This window comes from Caretta caretta, chromosome 2, assembly GCF_965140235.1.
Source record: "Caretta caretta isolate rCarCar2 chromosome 2, rCarCar1.hap1, whole genome shotgun sequence".
NCBI classification, from domain to species: domain Eukaryota; kingdom Metazoa; phylum Chordata; order Testudines; family Cheloniidae; genus Caretta; species Caretta caretta.
In genome coordinates, this window is record NC_134207.1 from 179538997 (window position 1) to 179555827 (window position 16831).

The window sequence follows — 16831 nt, forward strand, 5'->3', positions numbered from 1 at the left end:
TAAAGCTGTGGCCTGGGATGCATAAATGATATAATAAGCATGGGGAAGCAGACTGATAAACAAACCCTGGGGAAAATAGGAGGAGGAAGAAATGCATCCCCTGGTTGCAAACTGAGTAAGGTACTGATGGTGGGATGGATGGAATGGAAGCTCTCTCTCTCTCTCTCTGGGCGTTTATACCACCTTGTCGGTGTGTGGAGGAGGGAGCAAGGGGAAGGGGGCTACAGCCCTTGAACAGGGGACTCTCTGGGACTGTGCTCCCCAGTAGTATTTGTGTAGCCATTTGGGGCGTGTTCCAGTGCCCACTGAAGTCAGTGGAAATACTCCCATTGACTTCAACGTGCCCTGACTCGGGCCCAGGGTGCACCTGAAAGCTTTACCGAACCACACCCTGCTCCAGCACCCTCAGGTCCTCTCTCTCCCGCCAACGCCAGCACTGCCCGGCCGGAGGGGGGCGGCGGCGGGGGGGGCTTGTTTAGAGCAGGTTTGCAGAGGCAGCAGGTCCCTGACGGCCGAGAGGCAGCGTGTGGGATTTCCCGCCCCAAGCCGCCCCTTCCCCAGAAGTGACTGGCTGACAGGCTGCTCTCCCCTCCCCCGTAGGGAGGGGCCACCCCCGTGGAGCTCGCAGCACCTACTTCTTGCAGGGGATGAGCCCCTTTCTCTCCTCCAGGAGCCGGAGGCGCTGGCCGGGGCCGTCGTAAGACACCGCCGCCCTGGTGTTCCTGCCGCTGCTGTGGTCGTACGCCACCGTGCGCCCTTCCCACTGCAGCGGCGCCTGGCACGGGGTGGGCGGCTGCCCCCGCCCAGCGCGGCCCTGCGGGGCGGCCGCCCCCGGAGGCCAGCCCGGCAGGCAGAGGAGGCCGCCCAGCAGCAGCAGCAGCCGCCGCCGCAGCCGGGGTTGCCCCAGGCAACCGCCGCCGCGCGCCATCCTCGGTGCCTCCTCTGGTCCGCGCGAGCCCGGTGGGGTGAAGGGGGGAGGGGAGAAAGCCCGGGGCTGCTGAGGCGCTGGAGCGGCCGCCGCTCGCTCGCTGGCCCCTTCTGCGTGGCTATGTCCGGGGAAGGCGAAGGCGGGTCTGGCTGACTGCGGCAGCGGCAGGCGCGGAGCCAGGGCCCAGCAAATTCTGCAGCTGGGAGAGAGACGGGAGCGGGTGCGATGCTGAGCTAGGGCGGCTGCCGTTTGATCTCTCTCTCTCTCTCTCTCCGGCCAGCAGGGGACTGCGGAGGCAGAGTGCCGCCTGCAGCCCGCCGGGCACCAATTATTTAAACAACGGCCACGGTGGGAAAAGCTACACGGGTTTCCTGCCGCGGGCATTGCGCATGAGATAGATAGCCCCAATTCTGTAGCTGGATTTTAATGCCCGTGCTGTAGGAGGGGAGCCATCATCTGATGCCAGTGTCGGAGCTGGGGGGCAGCACATGATACCAATGCTACAGCCGGGAGCTCTGCTCCTGATGTAATACTCTGGCTAGGAATACTGGCTATTAAGCCTGTATTTGATATCTGTTCCATATACCTCTTTATGTTCAGCCCTGGACGTTTTCTCCTTGAAGGCTTAATTAAGATAAAAAGGAAGCAAACTATATATGTTAATGTCGTTGCTCAGTTTACTTATAATGATCACATATTTCTTATTCAGCAAAAAAAGAGGAAAAAAAGGACAATATGTGCTTTAAAATACATTCATGCTCGTGCTCCATATATAAACCAGAATAGGAAAGTAGACACTTTTCAGCAAGGAGCAAAGTGGCCACTTGTTCGGGAAGCTGATGGTTTGCTTGCTTTCCATTTGGACCCTATATTTTGTGCTCTGTCTTTGACAGGAGCTTCTGTGATGTGGAATTTGATTGTGAGCAAATCTGATCACTTTTTCCTCTGTGTTCTGTGCGTGTGTACGGTCAAGGGTTCCTATGCCGCGGTGAAAGCACATATTTGAGCATACAATTTTGCTGCTCCCCAAATTCCTACTACTCTCAAAGCAGAGCTACTAAGCGAAGGACTGGAAGCTGCAACCAGTTTTATCATATCGACATATATTCGTGTCCATTTGTTGTGTGTTTGGGGCTCATGGAGGAAGGGAGTTGAAGAATGATCTGCTTAGAGAGACCTGTCTAAAATGTTGCTTTTGAGGGAAAACATTTCACTTTCCCTGGCATCTGCTCTCCAATGGCTAATAGGATCACCCCTTTTCCCCCAAACATACCCGTTCTTCCCCCATTTGCCTTGGAGAGCCCTTGGCCTAAGTTTGCTGTCTCCTCCTGAGCAGTTTCCTAGAAAAGAGGGGGAGAGACTAACATAGGCAACATAAAGCACACACAGGGAACTAGAAGGGAGGGCGCTGCTGCTGCTACAAACAGGAAAGCACATCAACCTGAGTTTACTGCAAATGCATCCTACAAAAGAATCTTAATGAGGGGATGGGAAATTGCTACCCTAGGAGGGCCACAGTCTGCCTTCAGTTACATCCCCGCTATGCCAGTGACTGCAATATGCCATTGTTCTCACTGGAGTTGCACAGTTGAACTGAGGGCAGAATTTGGTCCCTGGTAATCAAGGATGAAATTCAACTCTTTTAATAAATTGTAAATCCGGAGCAATTCCAGTGAACACTCTGGGGTTACTCCTGAATTACACCGATGTAAAAGTAGAATGTAGTCAAATGAAAGCCTCGGCGTTCAGACTACTGAAAGGGACAAAACGACTCGAATGTGAACGGTCTGCACTGTTTTCTAAAACTCTGGCGGCTGCTGGTTTGTGACACAAAGTGCTTTTGAAAAACTTTAAATAATAGATCTTCCCCTCGCACCGATTCCTTTGCTGATCCGATTTATGGGGAGATTGTACGAAGGCGAAGTGGGTGGCTAATGGGATTTCTAACAGCAGGTGCAACACGACTATTGGAGCTGTTCACTGAGGTTCACTCGAGGCTCGGATTGGCTGCAGCTGCTGCCCCATCCAAGATCGTTTCCAGAAAAAGTAATTGACCAGTTTGTATATTTCTTTTTTTGTTTGTTTGTTTGTTTTTTGATGTTGTTGTAAAGTCTAAGTTTCACATGCTGTATCTACCTCTGGAGCCATTGCAGTAACTGCGTAACCACCTACAGGCGACAGAAATAATAACAGCGTTTTTTAAAAAGCTGCAAAAGTTTCTGTGCTTTGTCAGTGAAAATGTAGGAAAAGGGCATAAAGTTCAGAACTGCTTAAAAGAGTACCGTCCTTGCTCCTATTGAACTTCCCCTCCTTGTCTCTTAATTCTGCCAGTGAATTTGCAGACCGAGGTAGATGAGGGAGGCGGTTTTTTTTCTCTCTCTCGTCTTGAGAGAATTTATTGCACAGATCAACACTGAATGGCTTGCTGAAATTTATCTTGAGGCGCAATGAGAAATTTAGTGATGTCGCCCTGGGATTAAACCGAGTGGAGGTGATGTCACCCTGTCTGAAAAGAAAAACAAACATACACACACCCCAAACGAATGATGCTGCCAAGAAGAAAGACCAACCCCCACGTCACTTGTGGCACTGGTATAAATATGGCCCTGCAATTTCCATGGCTGTCTGTAAAGCTCAGATCGTTTGAACTTTGGAACAAGAGAGAAGCTCTGTGTCTTTTTAGCACTGAGGCACAAGGAGCTATAGAAGTTCATCTTTGCCTGTGGTTTTTATGTGCCAAAGTGATAGGGAAGAACTTGGATAGACCAGCATCTCTTTAGCCCTTTCCACTGAAAGCTGAATGAGCGACAGGATCAGCCTGTGAGACTGATTACCCAAGACTTCGGGAGAGGAAGCCGAGAGTCTCCGGAGCGCCAGACTTTAGTCCCGCAGCTAAAGGCTGGGAAAATGCTAGCAACCTTGGCGGCGCTCTTTCTGTGGCTCCGGGTCAGCACAGGGGTGCATGGTGCTCCCTGCGAGGCTGTGCGCATCCCCATGTGCAAGACCATGCCCTGGAACATCACCAGGATGCCCAATCACCTGCACCACAGTACCCAGGAGAATGCCATCCTGGCCATCGAGCAGTATCAGGAGCTGGTGGACATCAGCTGCAGCCAGGTGCTCAGCTTCTTCCTGTGCGCCATGTATGCCCCTATCTGCACCCTGGAGTTCCTCCACGACCCCATCAAGCCCTGCAAATCTGTGTGCCAAAGAGCCCGCGATGGATGCGAGCCCATCATGAAGAGGTACAACCACAGCTGGCCCGAAAGCCTGGCTTGCGATGACCTGCCTGTGTATGACCGAGGGGTCTGCATATCTCCTGAAGCCATAGTCACCGATGTCCCTGAAGGTGAGGAGGGACCCCCCCCCAGGGGGCGTGTGTGTGTGCGTGGTGGGAGGGGGACGGATACACAAAGGCAGGGCTCATGGAGTAAAGAACCTTGATTATAAGGTGGCAATTTTGAATTCAGATTTGTGCCCTTCTTCACCAAGTCTCTGGAAAGCAGAAAGCTTTAGTTAAGTGGGTCCCAAAAGCACAGAGCTCCAGAAGCTCCAGCACTGTGTAGGCAATCTGTCTCTCAAATATAACACAGAGACAGGTTTTGGCGAGGATTGCAACTACTCTCTCGGGTAGTTAAAATATTTGTCTTTTTTTTTTTTAAAAAAAAAGGCTTCTCGGCAACAAACAAACAAACCCAAACAAGAAGAGATTGAATTTCCTATGGGCAGGCAGCTTTTCTGAGAACACTGAAAAGCCAATCAGGGCAGAAGGACTCCAATATCCTCTCCAAATCTCACTGGTGTTACTAGTCAAAACGAGAGAGGATTTAGAGTTAGGCATACGTAAACATTTAATAGTGATGTTTAAGCATGCCTTTCAACTGTGAGTGTCAAATTGGCAGTGCACTACACAAAATTAGGCTTTTGGCCATGAAGCGAACTAGCAATCATACAATTATATATTGCAGATCTTGTTCCCTTCTTTAAAACCATTTACAGTGCTGTTAAAAAAAAACAAGTGTCAGACCTGATGCAGACATATTTTCAAAAATATAGTGAATCTGTTGTTTTTAGGACAGATTAACTATTTTAAATGCTCCACAAGATGTGTGTGCTGGGGAAGTGATTCCGGAGATATCAGAGATGATTTTTTTCCCCGTATCTTCTTGTGTTCATTTCTTTTCGGTAGCAGAAACCACGTTCTTCGCAAATCTTATTTTGTATGTTTTTTAAATAGATGTGAAGTGGATGGATTTTACTCAAGATGTAATGGTCCAAGAAAAACCTCATGAGTCTAACTGCAAGAATCTAAACCATGGTGCGTCTTCGTAAGGGTCGCCCTTTATTTCTCTCGAAAATAATTCTGTAATTGACATTAATTTGTAATTTTTCCTTATGATCTTGGGTTTTTTTCTTTGAAGCTCGATGCAAGTGCCGGAAGATAAAGCCTACCCTGACAACGTACCTGACCAAAAACTACAGCTACAGTAAGTCAACCAGTGAAATAATCTCATTTTCAACTCTTGGCAAAATTTCTCTATAATCGCACTATCTTCCAGTTCCCTTCCCCTGCTTCTTTTGGTATTATCAAATTATTATAGCTCCTTTGCTTGTAATCCATGACAAGCCACAGCGTAGGTTTTAAGGTTAAATCAATACATGAATCGTAAAGAAGCAGTTTTATCTGGCACTTTAAACGATGTTGCTCCCGAAACCTTGTTTTCCCGAAAAACAAGAAGAAACAAATATCTAAAGTTAACGTGGTCATTAAAATCACAAACTTGTTGTAGTGTTTTTAGAATACAGACCGGTCTAACACAACTTAGTGGGACATATTGTTTAGCAAAAATGGAGAGGGTCATGTGAGCCGTTTCTAAATTTTCCTGACGTTGTTTAACGCGACTCAGTCTAGTGACAAGTCACAAAATAGCTGGAGATCCTATGACTTGCCATTTTTATTTTGCTATTTCAGCTGGAACAAATTGGAATCTTGATTGATCAAGTAAGCACTACTGTGCAGTTCTCACTCGATGAAATGAGTGCATGTGAAAACACTGAAATTGGAGAGACATGAAAAGCCTGAAAAGCAACTTTTTTGTTTTATTTAATCACAAATTAAGTCATAGAATACTTACTATATTTTGTATACTAGCCATTAGAGTGCAATGGCCAGATCCTTAACTTATGTGAATTTTCATAGCTCTATTGAGGTCTATGGAGCTGTGACAACATACGCCAGCTGAGATCTAGCCCATGGGTTTTATTGTACATTGTATGGCATTTTGACAAGTGCCCAGCCACAAAAAGGATTTCTGACCAGAGGAACTCAAAATATTTATTTATAATTTAGTTCTTCTTTCAATAACAAGTCTGTAAAATTAAGAGTGAATGCAAAGTGAGCTGTGAGTTTAATATGTAATATTATGGTTTATTGCAGTTTACAGTGACTGTTTCTGGGAGGATATTATTTTAATTTTCTTATTTTAAGCAATGGATAGGAAGTTTAAAAAAACTTATATTCAATATCAAATTAAAACAAAAATGTTTGGGTATGTGCTTAAGTCTTTGTTGTTAAATAATCCTTTAATTCAAATTCAGTTTGCTATTAGCAAGACAGTTGTGATATTAACCTTACAAAGCAAACTGCAAACACATTTCTTTTAAATTGTTGCATTCTGATGCACTTATATGAAACATTAATATTTTCTAATATCTAATTTCCTAATCTCTCTCTCTCTACAACACACACTATCATTTGGTGGAACACTGAGATTCTGCATTGTGTAATATATACATACATCTGTACTCTGTGTGTGCATATAAATATATATGGTAACTTAAAATGTCTGTATTCTGAAATAGAATTTTTTAAATCATGTTTGGCCCAATCCTGTTTCCATTGACTTCAACAGGAGTGTTGCTGAAGAAAGATGCCGCTACTGGTCCTACATTTAAAAGAGCTGAAAACACTGCATTCCATTGACGACATTTGTATTCAAGATTTTAGCTTTGAGATGCAGGGCCTTGTTCTGCCCATAGTGAAATCAATAGGAGAGTTACCATTTGAAGTGGGATGGGGAGATAAAGTGGGAGAAAAGTTGAAGTACAAATCCAGTTTTTGCTAGAAATCCCCTTTAAATAGTATATACAGTTAACCAGTAATTTGTAATGAAAGAGGTGCTGGGGCTCAAGCAATTTTTTTTTAATATTCATAACTGATGCAGCAAGCCCAGAGGTGCTGGGGCTGTGAACTGCCAAGCCTAGAGGTGCCGGGACTGAGCACTGGCAAGTCCTGGCACAAATTAAGCACTGCAACTAACACATTCTTCCAGTTGATTAGGGGGTACTGTTTAGTTGTAAATACAAAAGAATCACTGATGGTTATCTGGGTTTAGCTATGATATTATAGCTTATTTTGTAAACAGTTCCCAACAACAATTATATTTTATAGTACGTCTATATGAAGTCTTCCAGCTTTTTAATTGTAAAGCAAATTTCCAACTAAAAATTCATGTAAAGATTATGGGTAGACATTTTCAAAAGCATTTAAGTTACATAGGACCCCAAATCCCATAATGTTTCAGTAACTTTTGAAAATGGGACATAGACTGTTAACTCACTTAAATGCTTTTGAAAATGTCACCAATATCCCTAAAACACTATGTGGATGCTACAGATTTTGATATAGTTACTGTTAACACAGATAGCACAGATTGTTATAGCTACTGTTCTCAATAGATATTATTCCTCCTTTATGTGAAACCTTGCTATATTTCTAGAATTTGCAAGTTACTAATGTTATTTATTGGAGATGGAATAAAAAATGTTAAAAAAGAAAGTGGAGACACTGCTCAGGTACAGGATGCGCCGCTGATCAGGTGTGTCCTTTGAGACTAATGAGTGGTCCGTTCTTAAATCCACGTAGGTGTATAGTTTTCTTCAGGATGTTTAGCATTCCAGAGTCCAAATACAATCTTAATTTCTCCTTTATATAGTCAGGTAACAAGAGTCAATGGATATTGTATTTGGGTCTCTATTCTGGGTAAAATCCACAGTTGAGATACCACTTTTAAAACAGTTTCTCAAAGACTTTTATTTGAAGGAAGACTATAAACTATATACATTGTGAAAACCTTAGCCTATTAATTTTTCAGCTTTTCATTTAAAATCAATGTTTTTTTTTACAGTATGTTTGACGTAATTAATTTACACCTGGAAAATGTATCCAGTTTTTAGATGTAATCTAGACATCAGTAGTTTAAATGGTTTATTATTTAAAATAGTGTGGATTTCATGGTAATTCTTTATGACAAATATTTATTTGTCATTTGTCATTTATATTTATGACAAATACCATTTCATGGTAAATCTTTATGACAAATATTTTTAGCTAATCATAAATAACAACATGTAAGGAGTGAAAAAACAACTTTTACTCATATTAATAGTTCTTATTAATTTACATTATAATTTTCTTTGCCTATATATTTTCCTACTTGCAGTTATTCATGCTAAAGTAAAGGGTGTAGAGAGAGGTAGCTGCAATGAAATAACTACAGTGGTTGAAGTGAAAGAGATACTTAAATCTTCAGTGCCCATTCCTCGGTCTCAAGTGCCTCTTCTTACTAATTCATCCTGCCAGTGTCCACATCTTCTCCCAAATCAAGATGTTCTCATTATGTGTTATGAATGGCATTCAAGGTAAGCAATTACAATACAGTGCAGAAATGTACTGTAGTCAAGTTTAATAGAAAGCAGGCAAGCAAGCAAGCAAGCAAGAAAAGGCCATTTTCTCTGTTCAGAAGCACATGTGAACCTAGTGCTGAGTTTAATTCCCCTGATTAGTATCCCATATACAGTTCAGGGGAAAATATATAAATATTCTATTACTTTTACAAGACCATGGCTTCAGGTAACAACATTAACATTTCAAAATTCACTTACACATTTCATAAGCAACCTGAACTCTGACCTACAACACATAGTTACAAACTTTGATGTGTACATGGAAACGAGACTCAGATGTGTAGCATGGTAAAATGTGGCCACCGCAACTTTATTTGAAATTATTACCCCTCTGGGCTAACCACCCCAAACTACCCAGCAGGAATCAGTTAGAGAAAACCAGTGAAAGATCACCATCTGCTTTTTTATGACTGTGGAAAACGAAACTAATCACCAAATATGTTGTGAATGATTTGGAAAGGTTATTGAGGTTTTTATTTTCATATGCTCTGCTAAAATGGATTTGAAAAAACTGTTATATGTTTCCTGTTGAACTCAGTTGTATATAAACAGAAGGTTTTGAGTTACAGTGGCTTTTTACAATGTCAGAAGTCACAACTGATAAAATCCTGTCTCCCTTGAAGTTGATGGCAAACACCTATTGATTTCAATGGGACCAGGATTTCACCCAATAACTAGTTTTGAGCTGAAGTGACATCAGCACTGAAGGAAATATCACGTGGTTTCATTCATAATGATTTCCCCTTCAGATTAATGCTACTATTTTTTTCTATAATCAATACTAGAGGAGGGAAGGAGTGGTCTATAATATTGGCCAGATTCTCCACTGCGTTGTTATCTGTTTAGTCATTTAAATCTGTGCAAAGGGGATGTAAAATGCTACCAACTCTGCATGGTACCATTTTATACTCACTTTGCACTGTGTACATGACTACCTGGGGTGCAAGACAGTGGAGAATCAGGCCCTATATTAGGTAGTGCAGATGCCCAATTAGCAGTTAAATGTCATATGGAATCAGGCATATTTATATCAATGTTTTGCTTTCTTCAGCTGATTAATGCGGGCATCTTAATTGATATCTGCAAAGTCTGGAAAATTATTGCAGGATTGCATTGCCTCGACTATTCAATAGGTTTAAGGTCTGGTATCTCATGATCAATGAGGGTCTGAAATGTGTGCTTTATAGCATGGAGGTTTGGAAATCCCAGTCTCCCAGTGAGACAACAACACATGATTCTAGATTGTGAGATATCAGACCTTAAAACTGTGATGATATGATTTTTAGATTAAATTATTTTAAGCTTTTGTTAGAGGCTTCCGACATTCTGTAGTTACAATTTTATTTTTCTCATTCTGCGGCCTGTACTATAGCTCTCTTGTACTATGGCCAGCTAACTTTACAGGGGGAAAAAATGCAAATACTAGTAGCTGAAAGCCTGTGCTGTCACATGGGTGTGGCATTTGGGTCAAGTAGTCCACCATCTGTGTGCAGTCTCCCTCATACACCCAATGAAATTGTTGCATGCAAATTAGTGGCTGGTGATTGGTTGAGTTACGTCTGCTATCACAATACTCTAGGACTCTTGGCATGGCATAAATACATGCCTTACTATGGCTGTACACTGCATGGCTGTAATTCATAAAGTCAGTGTGGCTGAGAGCTTAAACACTGATGGGTAACAGACAGCAAATCCCAGTGATGATTGAACCTGGAGATCAGGGCTTAAATTCAGCTGGAGCTGTCCAGAGTGGAACTCCGGTTAATGTTTTCAACCCCCCCTGGAGTGTTTATTGCATGTTGGGCTGGGGTTTGTGCGGGCTCCTGGAAATACTTTGTAAGAATTTAAGCCCTGCTGGAGATATTCTGAAAAAGAGCTGTCAACCATGCTTATAGCTGTTTCCATTACTTCACATTGACTCAACAGACATTCTAGGCTTCAGAGTGACATGCAGTTATGCAAGACAAACAAAATGTAAGATTGGACAGTGTGGTATAAAGTTTTTATACCTGCATAACTCATTTGTGGTTAGGGACATGGGAGTATTAATATTGTTCTACTGGATCAAACCAGTGGCCCATCTAGTCTATTATTCTATGTCTGATAGTGGCCTCTACCAGCTGCTTCAGAGGTTTATGTTTCTCATGAGTAATACAATTGTCATAAATAAGTGCCAATGAAATCTTTATACCACAGTGTATAATCATGTGTACTCTTTCTCCTGTGACATTTCCCAGCTGGAGTTACAGCAGAAGCCCCTCTATGTCACTGTGCGATAGGGCCACTGGAGCCCCATAAGTTCAGATCCCCGGCCTGCTCACTCTACCCCGGCCTTTCCTCTACCCCAACCCACCATGGCCCTTGGCTGCAGCCTGTGTTGGACCAGCATAGAGACCCTCTCTGTCTGACAGTGGGGGGTATGGAGGCATACAGTTTCTGCCCAGCAATTATTCCAGTGAGAGACTGAAACGATTGGGCCTTGTGCTGTCCTTCACGATATAGATATAGTTAGACAGAGAGAGAGATTAATTAAATGGAGTGTCATGGGACATGCTACCCAACCCATCATTCTTCTTTATACCTGGTGAAGCTGGGGTATCTTTCACCTACAGCACTATGGCAGGTAAGGACACAGATTCTGAAGTGTTTCATAGGCACCAGCACAATGCCTATGTTGTATGGGTTGCAAACATGTCAGGGAAATGTTGATATTTTTTAAAACAGTGTTTTCATTAGAATTTAAAAATTAATAATGGAAACATTTCTGTTGGTCTTAGGTTTGCAAAAGTTTATTTGTGGAAAACTTAAATTTGGGATCATTTTGACCTGACTGGTTCCCTTTGGAAAATATTTTTTGTCTAAGGTAAATCAACTGGAATGATGACTAAGCATATAAAATCAGGGATCATATCTTTTAGATACCTTGTATATAGGAAACTAGCTATAGCTCACATTTTTATCTTTTAAAAATTTTAGGTTGATGCTTCTTGATGGATGTTTAGTTGAAAAATGGAAAGATCAGCTAGATAAAAGATATAAGGTAAATATAACCAATGAAAGTAATTCTTACATTCTTAATAAAAAGTCAGCCATCAAAATCTATGTGAGCACCTAAATAAATGACCTGAATTTCAGAGATATTGAGCAGTGGCAGCTGTTACTGTCTTCAGTGATGGTGTTTAGCACCACTGTAAGTCGGACTTCTATTTAGAGGACTAAATGTACATTGAAGTGTGTAAGTTTGAATATTTTGGCCTTAAATTTTGGAGAGGGTTTCTCATAATGAGACATTTATATGTTTATAATTTTCTTAGAAGAAAACAATTTTTACAACAAACATCTATGAACATTTAATCCATAAACATTTAACAAAAATCTAAAATATTTTGAATATGTAAATGTTTTATGTTAGTGTTCTTTTCTTAAACACTGATTTGTTACAACAATGAACTTGTGAATTATTTTCCTAGAGTTGCTAATGCATTAACCTATGAATGATAACCTATCGTTGTTAACGTTTCAGAGTAGCAGCCGTGTTAGTCTGTATTCGCAAAAAGAAAAGGAGTACTTGTGACACCTTAGAGACTAACCAATTTATTTGAGCATAAGCTTTCGTGAGCTACAGCTCACTTCATCGGATGCATGTAGCTCATGAAAGCTTATGCTCAAATAAATTGGTTAGTTTCTAAGGTGCCACAAGTACTCCTTTTCTTTTTTCTATCATTGTTAAGTATACAGTGCTCATTACAAAGTGAATATGAGAGTAAGGCCAAATCCTATTGCACAGAATAAAGCCAATGTAAACAGGCTTTGATCCATTTAGAAACATTGCAGGGACTGAGGCATGGAATCCTATGCACTAAGGTCCCACCCAAAGTCTACTGAACTTATTGGGAGTCACCCCATTGATTTCAATGGGCTGCAGACTGGACCTTAACTGGCCTGGATGCCTGTGCAGCTACATTGTACCTCCTTCTGCATGGGGAGGAGGAGTAGACATAGCACACTTCTCCCTGACTTTACAAGGTCACTGACCACCACCACCAACAACCCCCGGCCTGCTCACAAATCTTCCTGTAAGTCCCAGGGCAGAGATCCACCATGGACAGGGTGTTATGGAGTCCTGATTCAGCTGTGCTCAGCATGGAGCCTGAGCATATTAGCAATTGGAGGCAGGGTTTGTTTGCCTCTTAGTTCTGAAAAAAAGTTTGCAAAGAATTAAATAATGGGCTGAGATCATACTATTTTTATTTTTATTTTTATTTTTTTTTTTGCTTTTAATTATTGGCTGGCTGGAGAATGCCAGGGAGGAGAGAAAGAAGGCTAATTTTTCCCTAAAGAAGCTTTTAAGCTACTAATCAACTCTTTGCTGCAGCTGTGTGTCTGCTACATTTTATTATTCTTTTTATCCAGTCCTTTGACTATAAACTACCTATGAAATGGGGAAACACACTTTTAAAAAGAGTTAAAAAAAAGAAATGGGGGAAAAAGTAAAACTAGATTATAATAGCAATAAGGCAGCACAGGCTGTGATTTATGGAACCATTACCATGTGACTTGGGCATTTGAAAACACTCAGCCTTTAACCTCATGCCTCCTCTCTGGCTCATGGTGTGATTTAATGGCCTTCAGATAGCACCTTTGTCATGTCTGACTACATAATTAGACATCTCAAAACCTGCTTAAACAATAATTTATAGACCGCTACAGGTTTTATGGATATCTTACAAGTTGTGGTGCTTATTCACTGTATTTTGTTCAGTGATTAGTATGTTTTTGTCCACAGTACAGGAAATAATCACCTTTTAAACCTGTTGCTTTTAAATATAAGCCTAAGTACTAACTGGTATTTTTGATTTTGTTTAATGGGCTGTGTGCGGTTGTTGTTGAATCACACAAGACTCTCTGCCACTCTGCAACACTTCACAGGGCTGATGCTTTATATTTTGTCACCCTAGGCAAAACCGCACAAACTTTGTCCTTCACAGGTGTCACATTGTACCCCTAAAAATTCAGTGGCTTAGGTGGCCATCTAGCTGTCCTATTCCTAACATCAGCCCTGTTATTTCTAGTCTAGTGAAAAGATTAATCCATAAATTAAATATAGCTTTCCTATATGGGGATATGTTTACATATATATATATATATATATATATACACATTTAAAGGATAGACTGCTCTCTACTTAGGCGAAACACTAGGCCAAGTAGGCGTGTTCTGTAAGTCATTTAGTAGTGGTCCTGCAAAGGTTATGCACATACAGACCCTTATGCTCACTGACTTCACTGAAGTCCCAAGAAGTTGTTAGGTTTTGCATATGTAGATCCCTTTGCAGGATAAGGGCCATAGTATGCAGCTATCTATTGCACCAGTTTCATTGACAATATCACTGAATCAATGGGAATTTTGACTGCACCAGGAATACAGGTCCAGGCTGTTACTGTAGACATCGGTGACATACTGACAGTAAGTAGAGTAAAATATTAAGCTACTGAGAGCTACATTAGAGTTCACAGTTTACGTTAGCTTTTATGAATTAACTCAGAATGCGGTAACATTTCTTTCTAAGTGTTTTGTTTTGAAATTATTTCCCTAGAGGTGGGAACAGAGACTGCAAGAACAAAAGGTGCGAACAGCCCATGATAAAAATCAAAACGTTGGACGCACTGGTCGCAGTGGTGCACCAAAACTGAACACTAAGAACACCAGCCCAGTGCTGAGGACCCCCAAAAAGACCACTAAAATAAGAAATGACCAGAAAGAAGCAACCCCCCAAAAAGTATGAGTTATGAATTTCCCTAAGGGAAGACTTTCTTGCATGATGAGGGTCACAAGCTGGCTTGAGTGGCATGTGTATTACTACAGAACTCATCAACTGCGGTATTCTGCATAGACATTTTTTGTAGCACTTTACTTTTAAATGTTTGCTTTTTATTTTAAGCCACTGCAAACCATAGATTGTAGGTTTGCACTGATGTGTGGAAATATTAAAGCTGATTGATGGCGCTTATCATATTCAGAGCAGTCGAACGCATAGTTTACTAATAAGCATTGGGATGTGCATTATCCAATTTTTTTATGTGTGTGCCATAAATACGCTTTCACTATTGGTGTTTGAACTGTGTGTGTTTGTGTAGCAAAAACACATCAAACGGAAACATTTAATTTTTTTATTGTACTTCAGACTGGCTTCTGTTGTTATAACTTTAAATATATTTAAACATTTAGATAAAAAAAATCAATGTTTTTAAAAGGAACAAATTAAAGTGAAACAAAAGAATAGAGTGCTTAACAGTAACATTTACATGTTTGCCATTTGCTGAAATATGGCTTTGTTATGAAAAGTGATTTAAAACAACTGGAAGGAAAATATTATTCTGTTACTGTAAACATGCCCTTCAGTTACTCTGTAGTGCAGATGTTCAAATATTCAAGAGAGGGACTAGAGTATCTCAGGAGTAAAGTGGGCAATTAGCCATTTTACCACTGGGGACCTGATTTTAAATTTTGCTTAGATCACACAAGCAAATGAGATTGCTATTCCCTGTTCATAAACTCCTCTACACTACCACACAGTTTGGCACAACTGGAAGGCACTCGTATTGAACAAGGTCCAGGACAACGTTGATGCAGCTACTCATGTGCTCGAGGATAAGCATGTGCTTAAATGCTTTGCTGGGTCAGGGCTTAAAATTGCAAAGGTGTGAGGTAACTTAAATATGAGGTACATTGGCACAACTCTGTGGTGCAGTTTACACTGCTCCTGACTGCACCTTACCTGGCTCAAGCCATTGCTACTGTTTTTTGCTGACACCTATTTAATGCCATTGCCTAATGAACATTTGGCTGTGAAAGTTTCAATACCCCTGAGCTTTAATTAAGCAGTTAGAGCTCACAACAAATGTCACAGAGAACCCCCAGAAATCTTGCAGCAAAACCAAAAAATACTAGACTTAAAACCCCTGATATTTTCTATTTTTTAAGGGGCAAGATACCATTCTTAAAAACAAGCAAGCACCCAACTTTCCTGCCTTCTTTATCCATCTTAAATAAGAAGAAAAAAAGACAACCCCAAGTTTTAAAAAATCCTTTGCATGTCTGCCGATTTATTGTGTCAACACATTAGCATGCTGATCTAAGTTACTGTAGGAATCCTAGGTTTCAGAGTAGCAGCCGTGTTAGTCTGTATTCGCAAAAAGAAAAGGAGTACTTGTGGCACCTTAGAGACTAACCAATTTATTTGAGCATAAGCTTTCGTGAGCTACAGCTCAAATAAATTTGTTAGTCTCTAAGGTGCCACAAGTACTCCTTTTCTTTTTATAGGAATCCTAATGAAGGTTGCATGTATTTTATATGAGGGCATAATTTGTCACCCTGACTCGGTAACAAAATGATCTAGCACAAGCAACAAAAGATGCTCAAATAAATCCAAATAGCACCCAGCAAAAATATTACTTTCCTTAGCCATGCTCGTACCTGTGCAGCATAATCATCTTGCTCGCTGGCGTGCAAGCTAATGAAATTTTCACGTGTGCAATTTCTAGCTGTGAGCCCCCTAAGTGGCAATGGATGTGTGCTTTGTGTACTTACACAACTAGAAGAACAAAGTGACGAAAAGCTCTGGCCAAAATGTCCAAATGTGGGCATCCTAAGATAGGCACCTCCAGCCATTGTCTTTGTGCAGATGCAGAAATTCAACCTTGCAGATATGGGTCTGAGATCTATGTTTAGGTACCTAAGTGGCCTAATTTTCAGAAGTGCTGAGCACCCATAGTTCCCATTGATTACAATGGGAATTGGGGATGATCACCTTTTCTGAAACTCAGGCCATATAATTAGGTGGCTAAATAAAAATTATGGATGAAACCCTGTTTTCATTGAAGTCAACAGTAAAACTCACATTGGCTTCTTGGAGCCAGGATATCACTTGAGATGCCTCAATTAGACACCCAAGTTTGAAAATATTGACCTAAACAACCATAAGCAAAAAAAATCAGTATTTTTAAAAAGCTTCTAAAATAGTATGCTTTTAGAGCAGGAATCGGCAACCTTTGGCATTCGGCCCATCAGGGTAAGCCCCCTGGTGGGCCAGGCCAGTTTATTTACTTTCTTCGTCCGCAGGTTCGGCCGATTGCAGCTCCCACTGGCCACGGTTTG

At 41.3% G+C, this 16831-nt stretch overlaps 2 protein-coding genes across 7 annotated transcripts in view; one reads left to right on the forward strand and one right to left on the reverse strand.

Moving 5' to 3' along the window:
- The window catches only part of EPDR1 (ependymin related 1), a 60959-nt gene extending 59647 nt beyond the window's left edge, over positions 1-1312 (reverse strand). For both annotated transcript variants that reach the window (XM_048839185.2, XM_048839184.2), the window contains exon 1: positions 636-1312. In XM_048839185.2, coding sequence (XP_048695142.1) covers positions 636-1312 — 677 coding nt within the window. The remainder of the gene's footprint in view (positions 1-635) is intronic.
- On the forward strand, positions 834-14781 carry SFRP4 (secreted frizzled related protein 4). 5 transcript variants are annotated; one of them, XM_048839189.2, is made up of 8 exons: positions 834-933; positions 2882-2974; positions 3371-4277; positions 5166-5246; positions 5350-5415; positions 8431-8629; positions 11651-11714; positions 14271-14781. In XM_048839189.2, exons 3-8 carry the CDS (start codon positions 3836-3838, stop codon positions 14457-14459), a joined length of 1041 nt encoding a protein of 346 aa, XP_048695146.1. In that variant the 5' UTR covers positions 834-933; positions 2882-2974; positions 3371-3835; the 3' UTR covers positions 14460-14781. The 5 variants fall into 5 exon arrangements, with proteins under 5 accessions (XP_048695146.1, XP_048695147.1, XP_074981718.1 ...); XM_048839190.2 differs by having other exon boundaries at positions 3671-4277; XM_075125617.1 differs by having other exon boundaries at positions 918-933; positions 2879-4277.
- Positions 14782-16831: the final 2050 nt, after the last annotated feature.